The 18,357-nt window shown below is 39.7% G+C and overlaps 1 protein-coding gene and 1 long non-coding RNA gene across 2 annotated transcripts in view; one reads left to right on the top strand and one right to left on the bottom strand.

Annotated features, from left to right (window-relative positions):
- The window catches only part of LOC309506828 (uncharacterized protein), a 22,222-nt gene extending 10,886 nt beyond the window's left edge, over positions 1-11,336 (top strand). Inside the window, exon 3 of the mRNA XM_082180780.1 lies at positions 7,023-11,336. Coding sequence (XP_082036906.1) covers positions 7,023-7,096 — 74 coding nt within the window. The 3' untranslated portion in view covers positions 7,097-11,336. The remainder of the gene's footprint in view (positions 1-7,022) is intronic.
- Positions 1-18,357, bottom strand: part of LOC309506829 — a 24,446-nt gene extending 6,089 nt beyond the window's left edge. The window contains exons 1-2 of the long non-coding RNA XR_014208943.1: positions 18,296-18,357; positions 16,588-16,675 (exon numbers count right to left, since the gene is read on the bottom strand). This is a non-coding gene — a long non-coding RNA (uncharacterized lncRNA). The remainder of the gene's footprint in view (positions 1-16,587; positions 16,676-18,295) is intronic.

The following is an 18,357-nucleotide window of genomic DNA, read 5'->3' as shown; positions in this document are numbered from 1 at the left end:
TTGATGTTAGACAGCACGACAAGGACAGAAAAGCTACATCAGTTACTAAGTCAGTTCAACCACGAGGCCCTAAAGTCAACATGAAACAGACTTCACAACCCTTTTACTTATGTAATGTCATATATTCAGTGAGGAAAATATACGGTCAAACTAGATTTTATTAGTCGGAATTGACTTGCATTGTGAAAAGTGGTCTCTATAAGAGGAAAATAAGAGGTCTTGTCAATTGAAAAGAGACTGAGACAGAGTAAGTTATTACATTACATACAAGGTATTAAAAAAAACTTAATTTTTTTTTCTGAATAACAGTGGCAGACCAGGAACAAATTAAATTTGGTCAATTTGTATTTCATATTGACTTTACAAACATTTCTATCAGAAAGACTCGGGAGGCAAAACAGCGTAACAAAGCATACATTTATTAACAGCCCAGCAAGCATTTATAAAGTTATTTGGCGTAGGCCTCGTCTGTAACTCGCAATCCGAGGGTAACGGATTCTGCATTTCCTGCCTGAAGACGAAGGCAGGGGCGCAGCCGACCCCCTGGGAGATATGGACAGGGACCATCCTGGTGGTGGTGGGGAGGATGGAGGTAATTGATGGCGTCAGCATCTGCGAACTCAGACGTGTGTAAGTACCGAACTTTAATACTGCAAGTATTAGAACACGATTGGTTAGATGTGAAGGTAATAAGTGACGTAATATGAGTCTTCCTGGCAGAACTTATAGGCTAAAGCTTTCATATCAGTTTAGAGGGTAATCTAGTGATTAAAATAATGCAAATAAATAGTTTTAGGGCTGCACAATATATCTGTACTACATCAGTTTTCAACTAATATTAGAGTTTATTTTATTTTATTGTTTTATTAAAGGGATAGTTCGCCCAAAAATGATATTTAGCCCATGATTTACTCACCCTCAAGCCGTTCGAGATGTATATGTCAATCTTTTTTCAGACGAACACATTTTCAGTTATTTTAGAAAATGTCTTAGATCTTTCAGTGGTTAGAATGTGAAGCAATGGGGTCCAGCTCGTTGAAGTCCGCAAATGAGCATGCATCCTTCACAAAAGTAATCCATCCGGCTCCAGGGGGATAAACGAAGGCCTTCCGAGGGTAATCCGTGCGGTTTTGTCGTAAAAATATACATATTTAAAACTTTATAAACGAAAATAACTGTCTTCCGGTGGCGGTCGGCGCGCGTTCATGGAGATAGAAGCGTCGTGACGTAGTACGAACGTGACAGCGCAGCCAGAGAGCAGAGCAAAACAAAACTCTACGTTCGTTCTACGTCACGACGCTTCCTACGCTACGTCCTACGTCATATGCCAGCATCCATCTCCGTGAACGCGCGTCGACCGCGACCGGAAGCCAGTTATTTTCGTTTATAAAGTTTTAAATATGTATATTTTTACGACAAAACCGCACGGATTACCCTCGGAAGGCCTTCGTTTATCCCCCTGGAGCCGGATGGATTACTTTTGTGAAGGATGCATGCTCATTTGCGGACTTCAACGAGCTGGACCCCATTGCTTCACATTCTAACCACTGAAAGATCTAAGACATTTTCTAAAATAACTGAAAATGTGTTCGTCTGAAAAAAGATTGACATATACATCTCGAACGGCTTGAGGGTGAGTAAATCATGGCTTAAATATCATTTTTGGGCGAACTATCCCTTTAAAGCTGCAGTCCATAGCTTTTCCTCTTTTTCGCCATCTCTGTTCGAAATCTGCAATTGCAGTTATTTGCGGAATTATCAACTTCCCGCGGAAATCCACCAGTACCACTGGAATTAAAATCATTATTAAAAGCTAACCGATTTTAATCGAGCTAAGGCAAGCAGATAGTTTTGAACACTGGCTGGTTATGTTTTTGTTTTTTGTTTTTTTATAATTTTTAACACAAAAAAGTTACGGACTGCAGCTTTAAAGGAATTGGCCAATATTAGCCTAGATATGCATCTAACACTCATAGGTTTATCTTTAAAAACATATACACATGACTTGTGTAATCTTCAACAAATCTTAAAATAAATATGAATTCCCATACTATACATGATATGAAATATCAATCAATTGTAGCATTTATTACTTTTTTGTTTTCTTTTTCTTTTATTTAGACAAAATATTCGTATACATTATTATTTATATATAATAATGTATATTATATACATCATATAATATGAAATATTTCATAAAATTAAATAATAGATATATTAGTGCAATCTAGTCTAATCTTCATGTTCTTTCTGTTAAAATGGCAAAAAAGCCATAAACTGAAATAAGGTATGAGTGACAAGAAACTGATAAACCAGTTAAAATGCAGCCTGTAAGATTACACTGACCCTCTTCAATCTCACCTGATTAGTCCCTTCAGACTTAGACTGCTTATATACACTTCTGTGTTTCAATAATTACAGTCTGTGGCCGTACAGTTGTGTGTGGCAGAGCAGTGGTCATCCAGTGTAAAAACATCAATTCTGAGCTGACACAACATCCTTTATTAACGTGTGTGTGTGTGTGTGTGTGTGTGTGTGTGTGTGTGTGTGTGTGTGTGTGTGTGTGTGTGTGTGTGTGTGTGTGTGTGTGTGTGGTGGCTGGAGATTTCCACATGGCCTATCTGAATGTGAAACACATGTTGATGTGTGGGTGGGAGAGTGAGGAGAATATGTGAGGGTATCCATGTCTCAGTGTGTGAGAACACCCCTCTCTACCATCTGCAGGAATAGTTAATAACGTGTGTGTGTGTGTGTGTGTGTGTGTGTGTGTGTGTGTGTGTGTGTGTGTGTGTGTGTGTGTGTGTGTGTGTGAGAGAGAGAGAGAGAGAGGGTGTGAGTGTGTGTCACAGACCTTTTCTCCATCTACATCTTTTCCATCTTCTCACATACTTTGATCCCCATCCGGCTATTCTCGATGCAAATGATGTTAGGCACCTCATCTATGGGGGTTGACATCATATATGGCCCATAATGCAAAGGATTTTGTGGGTTTGACCCTGAATCTTTTGTTCTGAAAGATATGGATCATGTGCATGAAAGTGTCTATGTTATACCTGAGTGTGTGTTGTAATTTGTTTCGGTTTGTTGTGGGACGGACAGTGCGATATGCATGTGTAGGGTGAATGTGAAGTGTGTGTGTGTGTGTGTGCAGTGTGTGACTGTTGCGTGGGCTTATGGTGTCTGGCAGAGAGTGGTGGTGCTGCAGATGGCAGGAGGTAAGGAGAGGTGTGTGGTTGCATTAATACGGCCTGCAGTTCTCGTTAGCACTAATCAAGGGCTTCCTGTACTGAAAGAAGCCTGGGTTCACCTTCCCAAGCCCTGCGAACAGCACACTCTCTGCCTCTCCTTTATACACAAACACGCACACACCCACTCTCGCTCTCCCCGGGTTACACAGAAACATATGCTATGTTCAGAATAACATGCTAGCGTACTAGTCTTACTATTCAAGCAGTGTAGTGTATACTGAGCATGCAGAAAATCTGTTTGCAGTGAATTACCAACTACATTACAGCTCACATTAAATTGAATAATATATTACACAATGCATTGCACATAAAATGAAAATAATTATAGATATTAAAATAAAGTCTTAGTCTCTTTTTATATAATTGATCAAATTACTAAATGCTAACACAATAAGCATTTATTATTTATGTAATAAATTCTATTACATAACATTTCATTTTAAAAGGCTAAATAACCATTTAAAGATAATTACATACTCCTCACATGCAGTGCAATGAGGTCATGTGACCGCATTTTTCAACAGGCGAATCAAATGCTCCGCTCTCAACCCAAATACAAACACTGCTGTCAGATAATGAAAATTTGATGGATGAACTCCTGGCTCGATTGGACTCTTGTCGTGTCAAAGGTGAAAAGACTTTTCAGTTGTATGGACGTCGCTATCTTTGATATCACTTAAGTCTCTGATAAGAGAATACGGGCTTGACTCCGGGTCCCATTGCATATTCATACAGACAGTAATCGAGACGCTACCGTAAGTTGCTGTGGGAATGGGACATTTCAAGGCTCACATCTGTAAGTAAATAAACACAAAAACTGAGTGTGAACGCAGACTATATCTGATAAATCTCGGGATGCATTTGGTTGAGTTAATAAACCCGCTAGCAAAGTCATTTAATTCAGAATACATGAAAAAACAACAAAAAAAACATTTTCATCAGTAAGGCCCAAAGTATTACGCTTAGCGTATGCATACAGTCGAACACATAGCCTTTCAAAATATATTGATAGCATGCACAAACACAGGCGGTCGACACATGCGCACTAGAAAGATTCATCCTTGTCCAGTTTCTGTGCTATTATTCTCCAGAAGTTCTAAGAGATAAAAATGTCGTACATACAGAACAGTTCTTCAAAGTACGTTCAGCAGTACTGTGCTGATGGTCAAATTACGTTGGGTGAAGCCTAGCGTACACATAACCATAACCAAAGTATAGCGCGTATGCAGTATACGTAAGCAATAAGGTACGAGAGGCTGTGCTGTATCTAGTATGCCATTGCAAACCTTCTGCCTCACCTTCCACTCTGACTTCCTGGGCCTGTTCGACAGTGCGGTGACCTCACTGTGCAGGATTCTCGCACTCTGTCTCTGTGTTCCACAAAATGAGTTGGAAAATGCAAAATTGTGAGAGAAATCTTTTCCATATTCATGCAAGCTCCCCACCCGCTCCAAGAGTCTGCTGGCCAAGACGAGGTCTGATCGGGTTGTCCCTGCGTGAACTACAGCAGAGGTCGTGACCTTTTGTCAGAATGGAGAAAGTGGACCACAGAGCGCTAATTGAAACAAAAGACCTCTTTACGGTCATCCTGGCACAACAGGGAGGTGCAACTTATAGCCAGTGCGGTGCACACATCCTGCACTTTCCCACACAATGACTTGGACTCGCTTATAACTGTGACGTCAAGGCAACCATCTATATCAAAATAATAGTTCCAAAGTAAAGAAGAGGGCATGCATCATTAATGCAGCACACATATAGACGGAAGGGTGATAAAGCAGACCTCTTAGGATGTAAAACAATGACCGTGAGACTAGTATGTTATTCCAACCTACTCCACGTTCGTATTTTTCTTCCCCACGCTGTCGGTCTATCTCTTCCTCTGCTGAGCTTTAAAGAAACGCTCGAGTTAAATATATGCTTTTAAGATGTGGAAATTAGGGTTGTGCGCCAGTCAGAACTGATTAATAATGCCTTTTAAATTCTAATTGAATTCCTAAATTTGAATTGGGGTAGCAAACATCATGGCAAATTGTAAATTCAAATCAGGGTTTTACTTATTTTTATGTTTATTACCGTTTTTCTCAGTCGCTTTGGTGCATTTCTCACATCACTATTTACAGTTGCACAACAGTTAGTTCAACCTCCACAACATTTATTCATTTGTGCACATCATAGTAGCAGTTTCTCTTTCCTTCTAACAAATTGCAAATGCTTTTGGACATGCATCAATTGCTTTCATACAACTCTCTGCTGTTTTAAAACATTATCATTTGCTTATGTCATGTCAGTCAAAATTAACTATACTTGTTAATGCTGAATAGTCATTCCACATAAAACTAATAGTCCTCATTTCATTGCTTGAGTCATTACATACAAAAATGTTGAACTAGTTGTCATAATCTGTCAAGCAAATTGTACAAATTTTTTTGTATCTTTTTTTTTCCTGAAAATTTCTCCTAAATTGAACAGTTTCTCTCAGGTGAATCTCAGCTTTCACTGATGAGGAACGTCTGGATGTGCCTGAATGATAACAGTACTATGTATGTTGTATGTTCAGTTCCAATATGTACTGCAATATTGTTTACAGTTGTGCACAGCTCTACCCAAAGGGAGTTTGTTTGTTGTAAATAAGGGTGTATTTATTTATTTATTTATTTTTTGCACAATGCTGTGAACAAATTAGAATTGCAAAGAGCATATGCAGTAAAAATGTGAAACATACATATTCAGTGTCTTGTACTCAGTTACCTCACTAAATACAGTAATGTGTAACTTTACTGTATTTTTCAAATGGCTGTGCAAATAGTATATAGTGCTGTCTTGAGCATTTTAGTGTCACCAAGATCTGACTTTTTTGCATTGGAAAACATTTACAGAGTAAACTGTCATAATGAAAACATGACAAAGCCATTTGACTATCTTGTTCATAAACAATGGTGTCAGGACTTTTCATCTTGATGACACTGACACTTTCATTGACATATAAATACTTGCTTTTGAGGAATGAGCTATCCATTTTGAGCAAGTGACACGCTTTTGCAGGTTATCAACTAGGTTTTGCAGTTTGTACTAATTGTTTTTAGAACTGCATTAACTGTTGTGCAAATGTAAATAGTGATGTGAGAAATGCACCAAAGCGACTGAGAAAAACTGTAATTATTTGAGAACACTAAACATATGGTAACTAATAAGCTATGTACTTAAGCTATGTAAGTATGTAATTAATTTTTTTTTTATTAACTTTTTTTTTTGAGGAACTAGATTTAAAATCAATTGAAATTCAATTTTATTTTATATAGGTCTGGTTTATAGGTCAGACAGACAGACATAGATAGATAGATAGATAGATAGATAGATAGATAGATAGATAGATAGATAGATAGATAGATAGATAGATAGATAGATAGATAGATAGATAGATAGATAGATAGATAGATAGATAGATAGATAGATAGATAGATAGATAGGACATTGGACAAAGATGAAACTTTCTATGACATTATAATCATCATTGCCCTCACCAAACCTTCTCCAGCTTTGCTTGCTTCTCACTCTCTCACTCGCTTTTTTTCTCCTTCCCTAACTTCCTTTCTGCCCTCTTTAATGCACTTTAATAGTGTGTGGGGAGACACTTTGATAAATAGACTGAGAAAGACATAAGAGATTTGGTTTAACTTTCTTTTTTTTTTTTACTCACACTTTTGGCTGTACACTGCGTGTGTGTATGTGTGAAATCCTTTATTTTTTGTAAGCTATCCCCTTTTTTTACAGTGCCCTGGGCTTTGCAATGGATAGCTTTCCCCCACCCTCCTGCTCCAATCGGCCACCCCCACCCCCAGCGCTGAAACCGGGCCAGCCCCAGCTGCCTGTCCAGATGTGGGAGAGAAGGAGAGGCAAGGTCCAACAGGGGATGAGGGCCTGAAACAGAAAAGGGGCTCCACAGAGAATGGAGCATAAAAGAAAATCAAGACATTCAGAGAGAGAGGAAGATGGAGAGATGTCAAGGGGATGTCTGAATTTGTTCCCAGGGTCTTTAAGTGAAATTTGCACATGGAATGGAAAGGTGTCACTGTGGCTTCCAATTCATCTTCCAAATAAGAGGATCAATGACACCAGATTGTACCTTCTCTGAATAGTCATTGCAATCAAGTCTGATCGCATGATCTCAGTGGACTGGAACATGTCCTATCCCAGAGAATGCAGACTTGGCATAGTCGTATCCATACAGTTGTTCCTGCTTGCCTGTGCAGGTCCTTCCAGGCCGGTCCTGATTTATGAACACCCCCTGAGCTCTCTCTCCATCCTGGAGGGGCTCTCTGATTAGAGATGGAGAAGAGAGGGCGAGTGCAAACACTCACGCATCCACTCGCGCACCCCAGCATTTGGTTCTAATTACACACGGGGCGACTCCAGGGCCGGGTGTCATCTAGAACACGGAGCTAGATTTACACTTGACATGTTTTATTCACACAGGTTGGTCCTGGCCTGGTAATTGCAACATATTATCTGGGCCGATTCATCAAAGGGAACAGTCTGCTACAGTAAACTCTTAAATGAACGACTCATATGGGTCGCAGACGTGAAAAGTGGAGGGTTTTATTAGCACGAAAAAAGACTGAACCAACAAGTCCAGTCCAAATTCTTTGGTAAAAGAGGTGTTTGTGAAATGTTTATGCCTTTTTGGAGGAATACTTGGAAGTGGCCTCTGTTATTGCAGAACATGTTTGCGATTTGATCAGCCATAGTTTGGTGGCAGTATATTAAGTCATATTTTAGTTGTCTAAAAGCCAAAATGTGGCACATCAGATGAGGGTATCCCCTTTGTTATGGTTGTTAGCCAAAGGCTACCCCTTGCTGCTTTAACAGGAGTGTTAATATGTGAAGCCAGTAAACACGCCAGTGGATTCAGAGACTTAAACATGCTGCCCTGCACATTATGCACTGAAGGCCTAATGCACAGAATTGTGAAACTGGGAAGAGATACAGTAAGTGTGTTTACGTTAGGGTTGATAGATAGATAGATAGATAGATAGATAGATAGATAGATAGATAGATAGATAGATAGATAGATAGATAGATAGATAGATAGATAGATAGATAGATAGATAGATAGATAGATAGATAGATAGACAGACAGACAGACAGACAGACTATGAAGTACTCTAAAGCTATTTTATGAGGGTGAAAGTTAGAGTTCTCCATGCACTTTGTGTTTAAATAAACCCCCTCTTACAGTCTAATCCTGTTGTAATGAGCTTGATTGCATTATATATTGTCCGCCACTTACGGCATTTTGCCCAAACCCCCCACAAAGCATGACATCAGAGTACAAGCCAAGGCCGGAAATGCGACAGGTCCCGCCACACGCAACATGCGAGATGCACCCTTCGACACGTACAATGCACACCATGCCGCCGGGAAACACAGGGACACAGGACCACAGGCTTGATGGACAAACCAGACCGCCGCACACACATAGACACACATGTACATTCTTTCAAGAGGAAAATGGTAACAGTCAGTCCTGTGCAGTAAAATAGAATGGTGCACCTTCATTGTTCTGGCCTCTGGACTCTGGCCTCGCTTCCTGACACCTTCCGTTTGGGCTCGCACACAGATGGCCATGGATGTGCAGGAGCAAGTGCGCCCACTCTGCCTGTCCAGACCCAAATAGAGAGGCATAGACAATCGTATGTAGCCAAGGAGAGGTAAAGGACTTCTTGTTGACCTGGTGTGTGGGTGGATGGTTGATGCTATTTGTGTAATACTGCCCCTAGCCTCGGATCAGATGAGTCCAATGCTATCCCATGCAGGGAGCTGTCTATATCAGGGAAACTCATGGAGACATTTAATGCGTGTGTTTTTATGTAAGTTTGTGAGGAGTCGCGGGGGTGTCACTGTCTGACAGGATGCTTGGGTCAACTGTCTACGTGTGAGTGCAGCCGGGCCTGGGCCAGCAGGTCAGGGTTGGGCAGCCCACAGGAAACGGCCAAGACATTCTGGCCCAGTGCTGGAGGACTTAACCCTTGCACTGCCAGCCTGGTCGCGCTCTCACTGTTGCCGGAACTGAGACTCCCGAATACAACTCTTTCCAACTGAACTTACAGAGCATATGCTACATTTTGTTACTGACATATGCTTTGTTAAAGGGATAGTTCAACCAAAAATGGAAATTCTGTCATCATTTACCCTCCCTCATGCAGTTCAAAATCTGTATGACTTTCTTTCTGTCGTTCAAAAGTTTGGAATCGTGTGATTCCATGAGTCTGTATGAGTCTCTTATGCAAAGCTGTAATAGTAATAATGTGAAATATTTACATTCAGTGTTATTTTAGTATCATTAGTTGTATAGTTGATGTTAATATTTTGAATTAGATTTTTTTTCACTGTAATTTTAGCTGCAGTCCGTAACTTTTGTTGTGTTCAAAATGTAAAAAAATATATATTATAAGCGAGTACATCATGAATCCATTTTCCATACCATGTTTTTGTCTTATCCTGAGTCAGTACGGTACACCTATAATAAGTGTTTATATTCGGACTTTATGTTTTAGACTGGTACGGGTAGTTCCACAGCGGAGTAGCCCAGTACCTGCAGGACTCATCATAGACATAAACAGAGAGAAGTAACTCCGGCTACAATGTTCTTCCGCAAGATGCATGTAGTTCTATTTATTTACTGCTAGAGCGACAAAAGTTACAGACTGCAGCTTTAAAGTTTTAGTAAGTTTGTAGTGAGTTTTTGACATTTTTATTAGTTTTTTTTCTTTTTTTCTATGTCTAAATGGTATACATTTTTATTTATATGAATTACTTATTTTAGTAGCCTACCTAAACTAAACGAAAATTTGCCTTGGCAACCTGCTGAAATAGCCTAATGTTATTTATGTTTATTATATATTTTATTTCAGTTAATATTTATTTTAAGCAATGGTTGGGTTTAGTTTTAGGTAATGATAATAACCGTGATGATTACATTTTAAAGTAACTGTTTTGAATGTATTTTAAAATGTAATGACAAAATTCAAAGCTGAATTGTCAGCATCATTACTCCAGTCTTCAGTGTCACATGATCCTTCAGAAATCATTCTAAGGCTTCCGGGTTTGAAATGACTTGAGGGTGAGTAATTAATGACAGTTCTTTCATTTCTGGGTGAACTAACCCTTTAATATTTCTGTGGAAATTTTTTTCAGGATTCTTTGATATATAGAAAGTTCAAAAGTTCAGCATTTATTTGACATAGAGATCTTTTGTAACATTATACATGTCTTAACTGTCTTTTTTTTTCCCCTTTCTGAATAAAAGTTACTGACCCCAAACTTTTGAACAGTAGTGTATTATGCAATACCATATTATATCATTCATTTATCCATAATCACAGGAAGAAACACAAGTCCTCATAAGAATGTTTGGTATTTGCTTTCTAATTTTAGTCTCTTCTAGTGCTCCTCCTTGCCCTGGGTGTGACAGTCCAGCCTTTCAGACTGGAAACAATGTGAAGCAACACCTTCATCATGTAACGCAGCACCCCTGTGTTCCCTGCCATAATGACTCCTTCTCCCCGTTCCTCGACCGATGGCCTCTCTAGAGTGCAGTAAGGAAGGGGGACTTCAGCGCTCCTCTGGCCACGAGGACACTGCGCACTGGAATAAGTGGACAGGAAGTGACTCTCAGAGTGAAAGAATTCTCAGACGGCGGGGGTCCATGAGGAAAGGTTGACGTTTTTGGAAAGCAAATGATGTTGTGATGTGCCATCAACAGCCTGCAGGAAGTGGTGGTCTGTACTGGGCCATGTTTATGTTGTTCAGCGTAATGGATTTATATAAATATGTCATTGATGAACCACTCACATCAAGCCCCATAAAAAACGTTATATATAAACTCACCGGCCACTTTATTAGGTACATCTTGCTAGTACCAGGTTGGGACCCCCTTTTGCCTTCAGAATTGCCTTAATACTTCATGGCATAGATTCAACAAGGTACTGGAAACATTCCTCAGAGATTTTGGTCCATATTGACATGATAGCATCACGCAGTTGCTGCGAATTTGTCGGCTGCACATCCGTGATGTGAATCTCCCGTTTCACCACATCTCAACGGTGCTCTATTGGACTAAGATCTGGTGACTGTGGAGGCCATTTGAGTTTAGTGAACTCAATGTCATGTTCAACAAACCAGTTTAAGATGATTTGAGCTTTGTGACATGACGCGTTTTCTTGCTGGAAGTAACCATCAGAAGATGGTACACTGTGGTCATAAAGGGATAAACATGGTCAACAATGCCACTCATGTAGTCTGTGGCATTTAAACGATGCCACAACCAGCAGCAGCCTGAAACGCTGATACAAGGCAGGATGGATCCATTCTTTAATGTTGTTTATGACAAATTCTGACCCTACCATCTGAATGTCGCAGCAGAAATCGAAACTCGTCAGACCCGGCAACGTTTTTTCCAATCTTCTATTGTTTTATTTTGGTGAGCCAGTGTGAATTGTAGCCTTATTTTCCTGTTCTTAGGTTACAGGAGTGGCACCGGTGTATCTTCTGCTGCTGTATCTCATCTGCTTCAAGGTTCAACATGTTATGTGTTCAGAGATGCTCTTCTGCAGACCTCGGTTGTAAAGAGTGGTAATTTAAGTTACTCTTGCTTTACTATCAGCTCGAACCAGTCTAGCCATTCCCCTCTGACCTCTGGCATCAACAAGGCATTTTCACCCACAGAACTGCCACTCACTGGATATTTTCTTTTTTCCGGATCATTCTCTGTAAACCCTAGAGATGGTTCATGTTGAAAATCCCAGTAGATCGGTAGTTTATTAAATACTCAGACAAGTACGTCTGGCACCAACAACCACGCCACGTTCAAAGTCACTTAAATCAGCTGTCTTCCCCATTCTGATGCTCAGATTGAACTTGCCTAAACACATTTTTATATTGGTGCCATTTGATTGGCTGATTAGATGTTTGCGTTAACGAGCAGTTGAACAGGTGTTCCTAATAAAGTGGCCAGTGAGTGAATATATATATATCTTCACATTCCTAAAATAATTGCCCAAGTAATTTTTTCAGGTTTCTCAGAAAACACAAAAAACTGAACCTAACTTCAGAGGATGAGTAGATTTTTGTTCTTCTTGATGCAGCTGCCATCTTGAAAAAGCTTGTAAAATTGCTTAAGTTTCATTGTCTTTTGACCTAGGCAAAATAAAACGGCCTAAGTCACACTCTTGACATAGGCCATTATACTACAGGGGTAGAACTGCATGATCTGTTGAACTGAGGATGTGGTCGATTTTACCAGAGGTGGCCAGCATCATGAGGAGATGACTTAATGACTCAAAAAATAACTTGGGCAATTATTTTAAGAAGGTGACGATATAAAACATACAGTGGGGAGAACAAGTATTTGATACACTGCCGATTTTGCAGGTTTTCCCACTTACAAAGCATGTAGAAGTCTGTAATTTTTATTATAGGTACTCTTCAACTGTGAGTGACAAAAATCCAGAAAATCACATTGTATGATTTTTAAGTAATTAATTTGCATTTTATTGCATGACATAAGTATTTGATACATCAGAAAAGCAGAACTTAATATCTGGTACAGAAACCTTTGTTTGCAATTACAGAGATCATACATTTCCTGTAGTTCTTGACCAGGTTTGCACACACTGCTGCAGTGATTTTGGCCCATTCCTCCATACAGACCCTCTCCAGATCCTTCAGGTTTCGGGGCTGTCGTTGGGCAATACTGACTTTCAGCTCCCTCCAAAGATTTTCTATTGGGTTCAGGTCTGGAGACTGGCTAAGCCACTCCAGGACCTTGAGATGCTTCTTACGGAGCCACTCCTTAGTTGCCCTGGCTGTGTGTTTCGGGTCGTTGTCATGCTGGAAGACCCAGCCATAACCCATCTTCAATGCTCTTACTGAGGGAAGGAGGTTGTTGGCCAAGATCTCGCGATACATGGCCCCATCCATCCTCCCCTCAATACGGTGCAGTCGTCCTGTCCCCTTTGCAGAAAAGCATCCCCAAAGAATGATGTTTCCACCTCCATGCTTCACGGTTGGGATGGTGTTCTTGGAGTTGTACTCATCCTTCTTCTTCCGCCAAACACGGCGAGTGGAGTTTAGACCAAAAAGCTCTATTTTTGTCTCATCAGACCACATGACCTTCTCCCATTCCTCCTCTGGATCATCCAGATGGTCATTGGCAAACTTCAGACGGGCCTGGACATGCGCTGGCTTGAGCAGGGGGACCTTGCGTGCGCTGCAGGATTTTAATCCATGACAGCGTAGTGTGTTACTAATGGTTTTCTTTGAGACTGTGGTCCCAGTTCTCTTCAGGTCATTGACCAGGTCCTGCCGTGTAGTTCTGGGCTGATCCCTCACCTTCCTCATGATCATTGATGCCCCACGAGGTGAGATTTTGCATGGTGCCCCAGACCAAGGGAGATTGACCGTCATCTTGAACTTCTTCCATTTTCTAATAATTGCGCCAACAGTTGTTGCCTTCTCACCAAGCTGCTTGCCTATTGTCCTGTAGCCCATCCCAGCCTTGTGCAGGTCTACAATTTTATCCCTGATGTCCTTACACAGCTCTCTGGTCTTGGCCATTGTGGAGAGGTTGGAGTCTGTTTGATTGAGTGTGTGGACAGGTGTCTTTTATACAGGTAACGAGTTCAAACAGGTGCAGTTAATACAGGTAATGAGTGGAGAACAGGAGGGCTTCTTAAAGAAAAACTAACAGGTCTGTGAGAGCCGGAATTCTTACTGGTTGGTAGGTGATCAAATACTTATGTCATGCAATAAAATGTTAATTAATTATTTAAAAATCATACAATGTGATTTTCTGGATTTTTGTTTTAGATTCCGTCTCTCACAGTTGAAGTGTACATATGATACAAATTACAGACCTCTACATGCTTTGTAAGTAGGAAAACCTGCAAAATCGGCAGTGTATCAAATACTTGTTCTCCCCACTTACATTATACATTATATTTAATAAAGTATATATATATATATATATATATATATTACACATTACACATTAAATATAAGTTAGATTTTTATAAATAGGTCATGGATGAGTCACTCACACCGAGCCCCCTCAGTATTTCAGGACAGACGTCTGTTTACTTCCTGGTGCCAAACAGAGGGCATCTCTGCTTAAGAGCCCCCTAGATAGCGGGCTAAACTTAAGCAGGGCCCATCCTGTTTTGGGATTCTGCTGTAACCTTGAGCGTTTTGACTTTCCTGCATCTCGCTCGAAAACAGTCAGCTGTTATCATTCCCGCGTCATGTTTTTACCCCACACAACGATGTTAGCCGGTCGCTCTGATACTTTACACCGCATCTGTTTGCTTCTGAGGGAGACGCTCTTGACCGTTATAATTCGTGCATTCATGTCCATCTCACCAATGGCTGCGTTCCAACTCTCAGCTTAGCCAGTAGGGCTTTCTTGGTTTCACATCCCTCTTCAGCCAAACACAAACACACACGTCCGGCCAGCCTGACCCAAGCTATCTCTCCGCCTGCGAGTGCCAGACGCACACACATACACACATGCCATGGACCCTCCTGCTCTTCCCACGTTCCTCCTCTCCCTCTCTCCTCTGTTCTTCTCTCTTCTCTGCTTGCATTTCCTTCTCTCCTTTCCTCTGCCTCAGCACCCTTGTACATCTCATTGTCTCTGGTCTCTTCATCTTTCTCCACTTCCTGTGTCTTGCACCCCGTGCCCTCTCACGCCCCCTCTTTCAACCTCCCCCTCTTTCTCCACATCTCTCTCTCTCTTCACGACGTGACTTTTAGCACAGACATTGGGGCTGTTGCCAATAATCTGGGGCAGAGAGGCGAGAGATGAGCGCGCACACACACACACACACAGACACATGTAGATGTAATATAGGGCACACACTAATGTACTGTCTCTTCCCTATACACTGTTTAGGTATTTCACATCAACTAACAAGAATACTAGGATTTAGTCTTAAAGAAATATTCTAGATTAGACTCCACCAAGTGTTTGGCCTAATGTTGATTGCTACTGAAAATTATGGTAACCATTACACTCAGTGAAAACAAGTGTTATGGTTATGCATTTGAAACAACCATGGCCATTGTAAGTATTATTGTAGACATGTTTTACAAACTGAGGGATGAGTCATCTTTATTTTCTATGGTAATTGACAACAGACTAGAGATTTACCCCTGAAAATCCATTTATATTCATATTCTGTATACTTTTTGAATACTGTAACATACTTTTTTAATGTGTTTATAGATTGTATATAATACATTTATAATAAATGTATTTTATTAAAATGTATATAAAGAATATACAGTTAGCATATGTATTTATAAAACAAATAAACAAATATCCATTTCATGTGCTATGTTTCGCTATTTCTTTGAGCTACAGAAACACTAGTTAATTCTTTAAACTTCACCATGTTACAATGGCCTTTCCAATTTAAAGACATTTTAATAATGCAACTAGCATTCCACACTCCAAATCACATTTCTCATCCTTACAAGTGAAGAATCGTATCTCTATTCTTATCTCTGCCTCACACTCTCATGTTTTCTATCCATCTCTCAGCCATTCTCTGACACACAGACACTTAATGTCAATGAGCCATGCGCTCAGATTTAATGAGAGAGAGAGAGATAGGGACATTAAGTTATGTCACTTAACAGGCTTCTGAAGCGCTGAATCTAGAATTACTTTGTTGTGAATTGTGATGTTTTTCCTGAGTTGCATGGATCAAAAGACAGACATGTGATCTTGGGAACAGAGAAGTGAGAGAGAACATTTGTGAGAATGAAAGAGAAAGAAGGGATCAAGCCATAGCTGGCAAAGTCATTCACACAGAAGAAAGCATGAGATTACAGCGTCTCTTTTGGGTTGAAGAGAAAAGGTGAATGTGTATCGATCCCAGTGTATTAGTGTAACAGATCTGATTTCTTTTTAAAAGTTATTTGAATTAAATGATAGCCTAAATAAACATATTTTTACTCCTACAGGTAAGGTAGACGATAGCTGAAGTACATAGTATGGAATTTATAACCTATGAGTCTTTTTTGGAGAAATGTCTAGATATCATTGACTAAATCCCAGGTCATCATATCATTAGATACTTTCTGTATACCTTCATACTAATTATAGACCTCTATAGCCTAAGTATTAACCTATTCCTGCAAATATAGTATAAACATAAAGAGTATGTCCACAATAATGTACAAATGTGCAGATAAGTTGTGTATACCAGAATGTATGTATGAAGAAATTACAGAAAAGTCATTTCCATACAAAACCTCACTAGGTTCACAGCTCTACCTGTATCTGATCTCATATCTCTGCTTTTCTTTCAGATATCTTCATGGCCTGAGAGAACCAATGTCATCTTCAGCTTAACCTTGCCAACCTGCCAGTCAACAACACAATTGAATGTAGTTGTGAGTAAAATAATGAACACATAAACATACATGCATGAGGGCATTTTAACTATTTTCATTAGGTTTGGGTTCAAATTTGCCATTTTTATTTCATGAAATCAGGAAAATACTCAGTGTTTAATACATATATTCTAGACCCATGACACATAGTGCTCGTGCAGAAAACACGTGTTCAATTTTGGCCTTGTGTCCCATTCCCCCTTCTTTTTCCCTATTTAATATCTCGTCCTTTCTTTACTGTCCTTATCAACAACAATTGGCAAAAGAAAGACTAGTTCAGGTCTTCCCTGTAGTGTCTGTGCAGTCATCCTCTGTGTTAATATGCTGAGGATGAACCCACAGTGGAACTCAGTCATCTGTGTTTACCATTCACCAAAACACAGGGCAGTTAGTATTACTAATGTGAGTGCTAATCTCCATTTCCACCACACACATCTCTCCTCCACTCCCTGTACTCCTTTTTTGATACATATTCACAGAGACACATGTTCTTGTAAGAGACACATAGTCTGTAATCATTTTACCCACGGTTGTACTGACACTACACCACATCATCCTGAATACATTCATCACGTCTCAGAATTACTAATATAATAGAAATTTACAGCAAAAATATGCTGTTATCGAACATTGCACTCCTCCATGAGATTTCAGCGCCGCACCCATCTTTGTCAGATCTTGGTGAGATAGCATAAATCTCATGATCTCATACATGGAGTTCAATATATCATACACATGTGATTTTTAAACTTTTCAATCCCCTGGGATGCTTAAAAAATAAATTATCATAGATTTGAACTTTTTTATTAGACTTTTTAATATTTTTTTCTTCTTGCACGAGTTTTTTGAAATGTTAAATTTGGAGTGTTGCACTTTTTCCCAAGAACTTTAAACTTAAAAAAAATATATATATATATATATATATAGGCTACATGTTATTGTATTATTAATATTATCTTTTAACAATCAGTAGATTTTTTTATTCAAAAAAAACAATCACTTTCAGTTTATTTTCATACATTCAACGTGAATTGCCTGCAAAGCTAACTTGTTGGGTTAGTAAGTAAAAAAATTTATTAAATACATACATACACATTATAGCAAAATTGATCTGAAAGTTCATGATCAGATCTTAGGACATGACACTTGAAAACGTACTTTCTTCTTCTTAACACCCGTGTATGATTACCAAAAAAGTCAACATTCTACCTTATTCTATGCCCTTGTAATGTGGCGAACGGATGTGCGTGTGTTTGTTAAAAGTGTGTTACTAAAGATGTAACACCCAAGTCGAGAGCTTTCACACATCTCTTTGTAGATACACCAACACCCTTCCAGCACAGATATACAGGCAGTGAAAGTGATAGTGGAGCTGATAGCCCATCAGTAACTCCATACGCTCTGAGATCACTGCGCCCTGTTTGGACACAAACTCACCTGATCTGACAGTACCAAAGGCTATCTTCAGCCCAGTATACCTATATATTCTTTATATCGCTTATGTATTCTTTATGGTTAAGATGTAAATTATTGTACATTCTGAAACACTCACTCACTCTGTTCAGTAGTGCATTGGTAGTCTCACTCACCTCCGGGCATGTGCAGTATGGCAGAGGAGATCTGAAGGTGGTGTCATAATGGTGTGTGTGTG

The sequence above is a fragment of the Leuciscus leuciscus genome (assembly GCF_965113295.1).
Source record: "Leuciscus leuciscus genome assembly, chromosome: 9".
Lineage (NCBI taxonomy): Eukaryota > Metazoa > Chordata > Actinopteri > Cypriniformes > Leuciscidae > Leuciscus > Leuciscus leuciscus.
The sequence above is the reverse complement of the archived record's forward strand: the minus strand, read 5'-3'. Positions and strand labels throughout refer to the sequence as shown.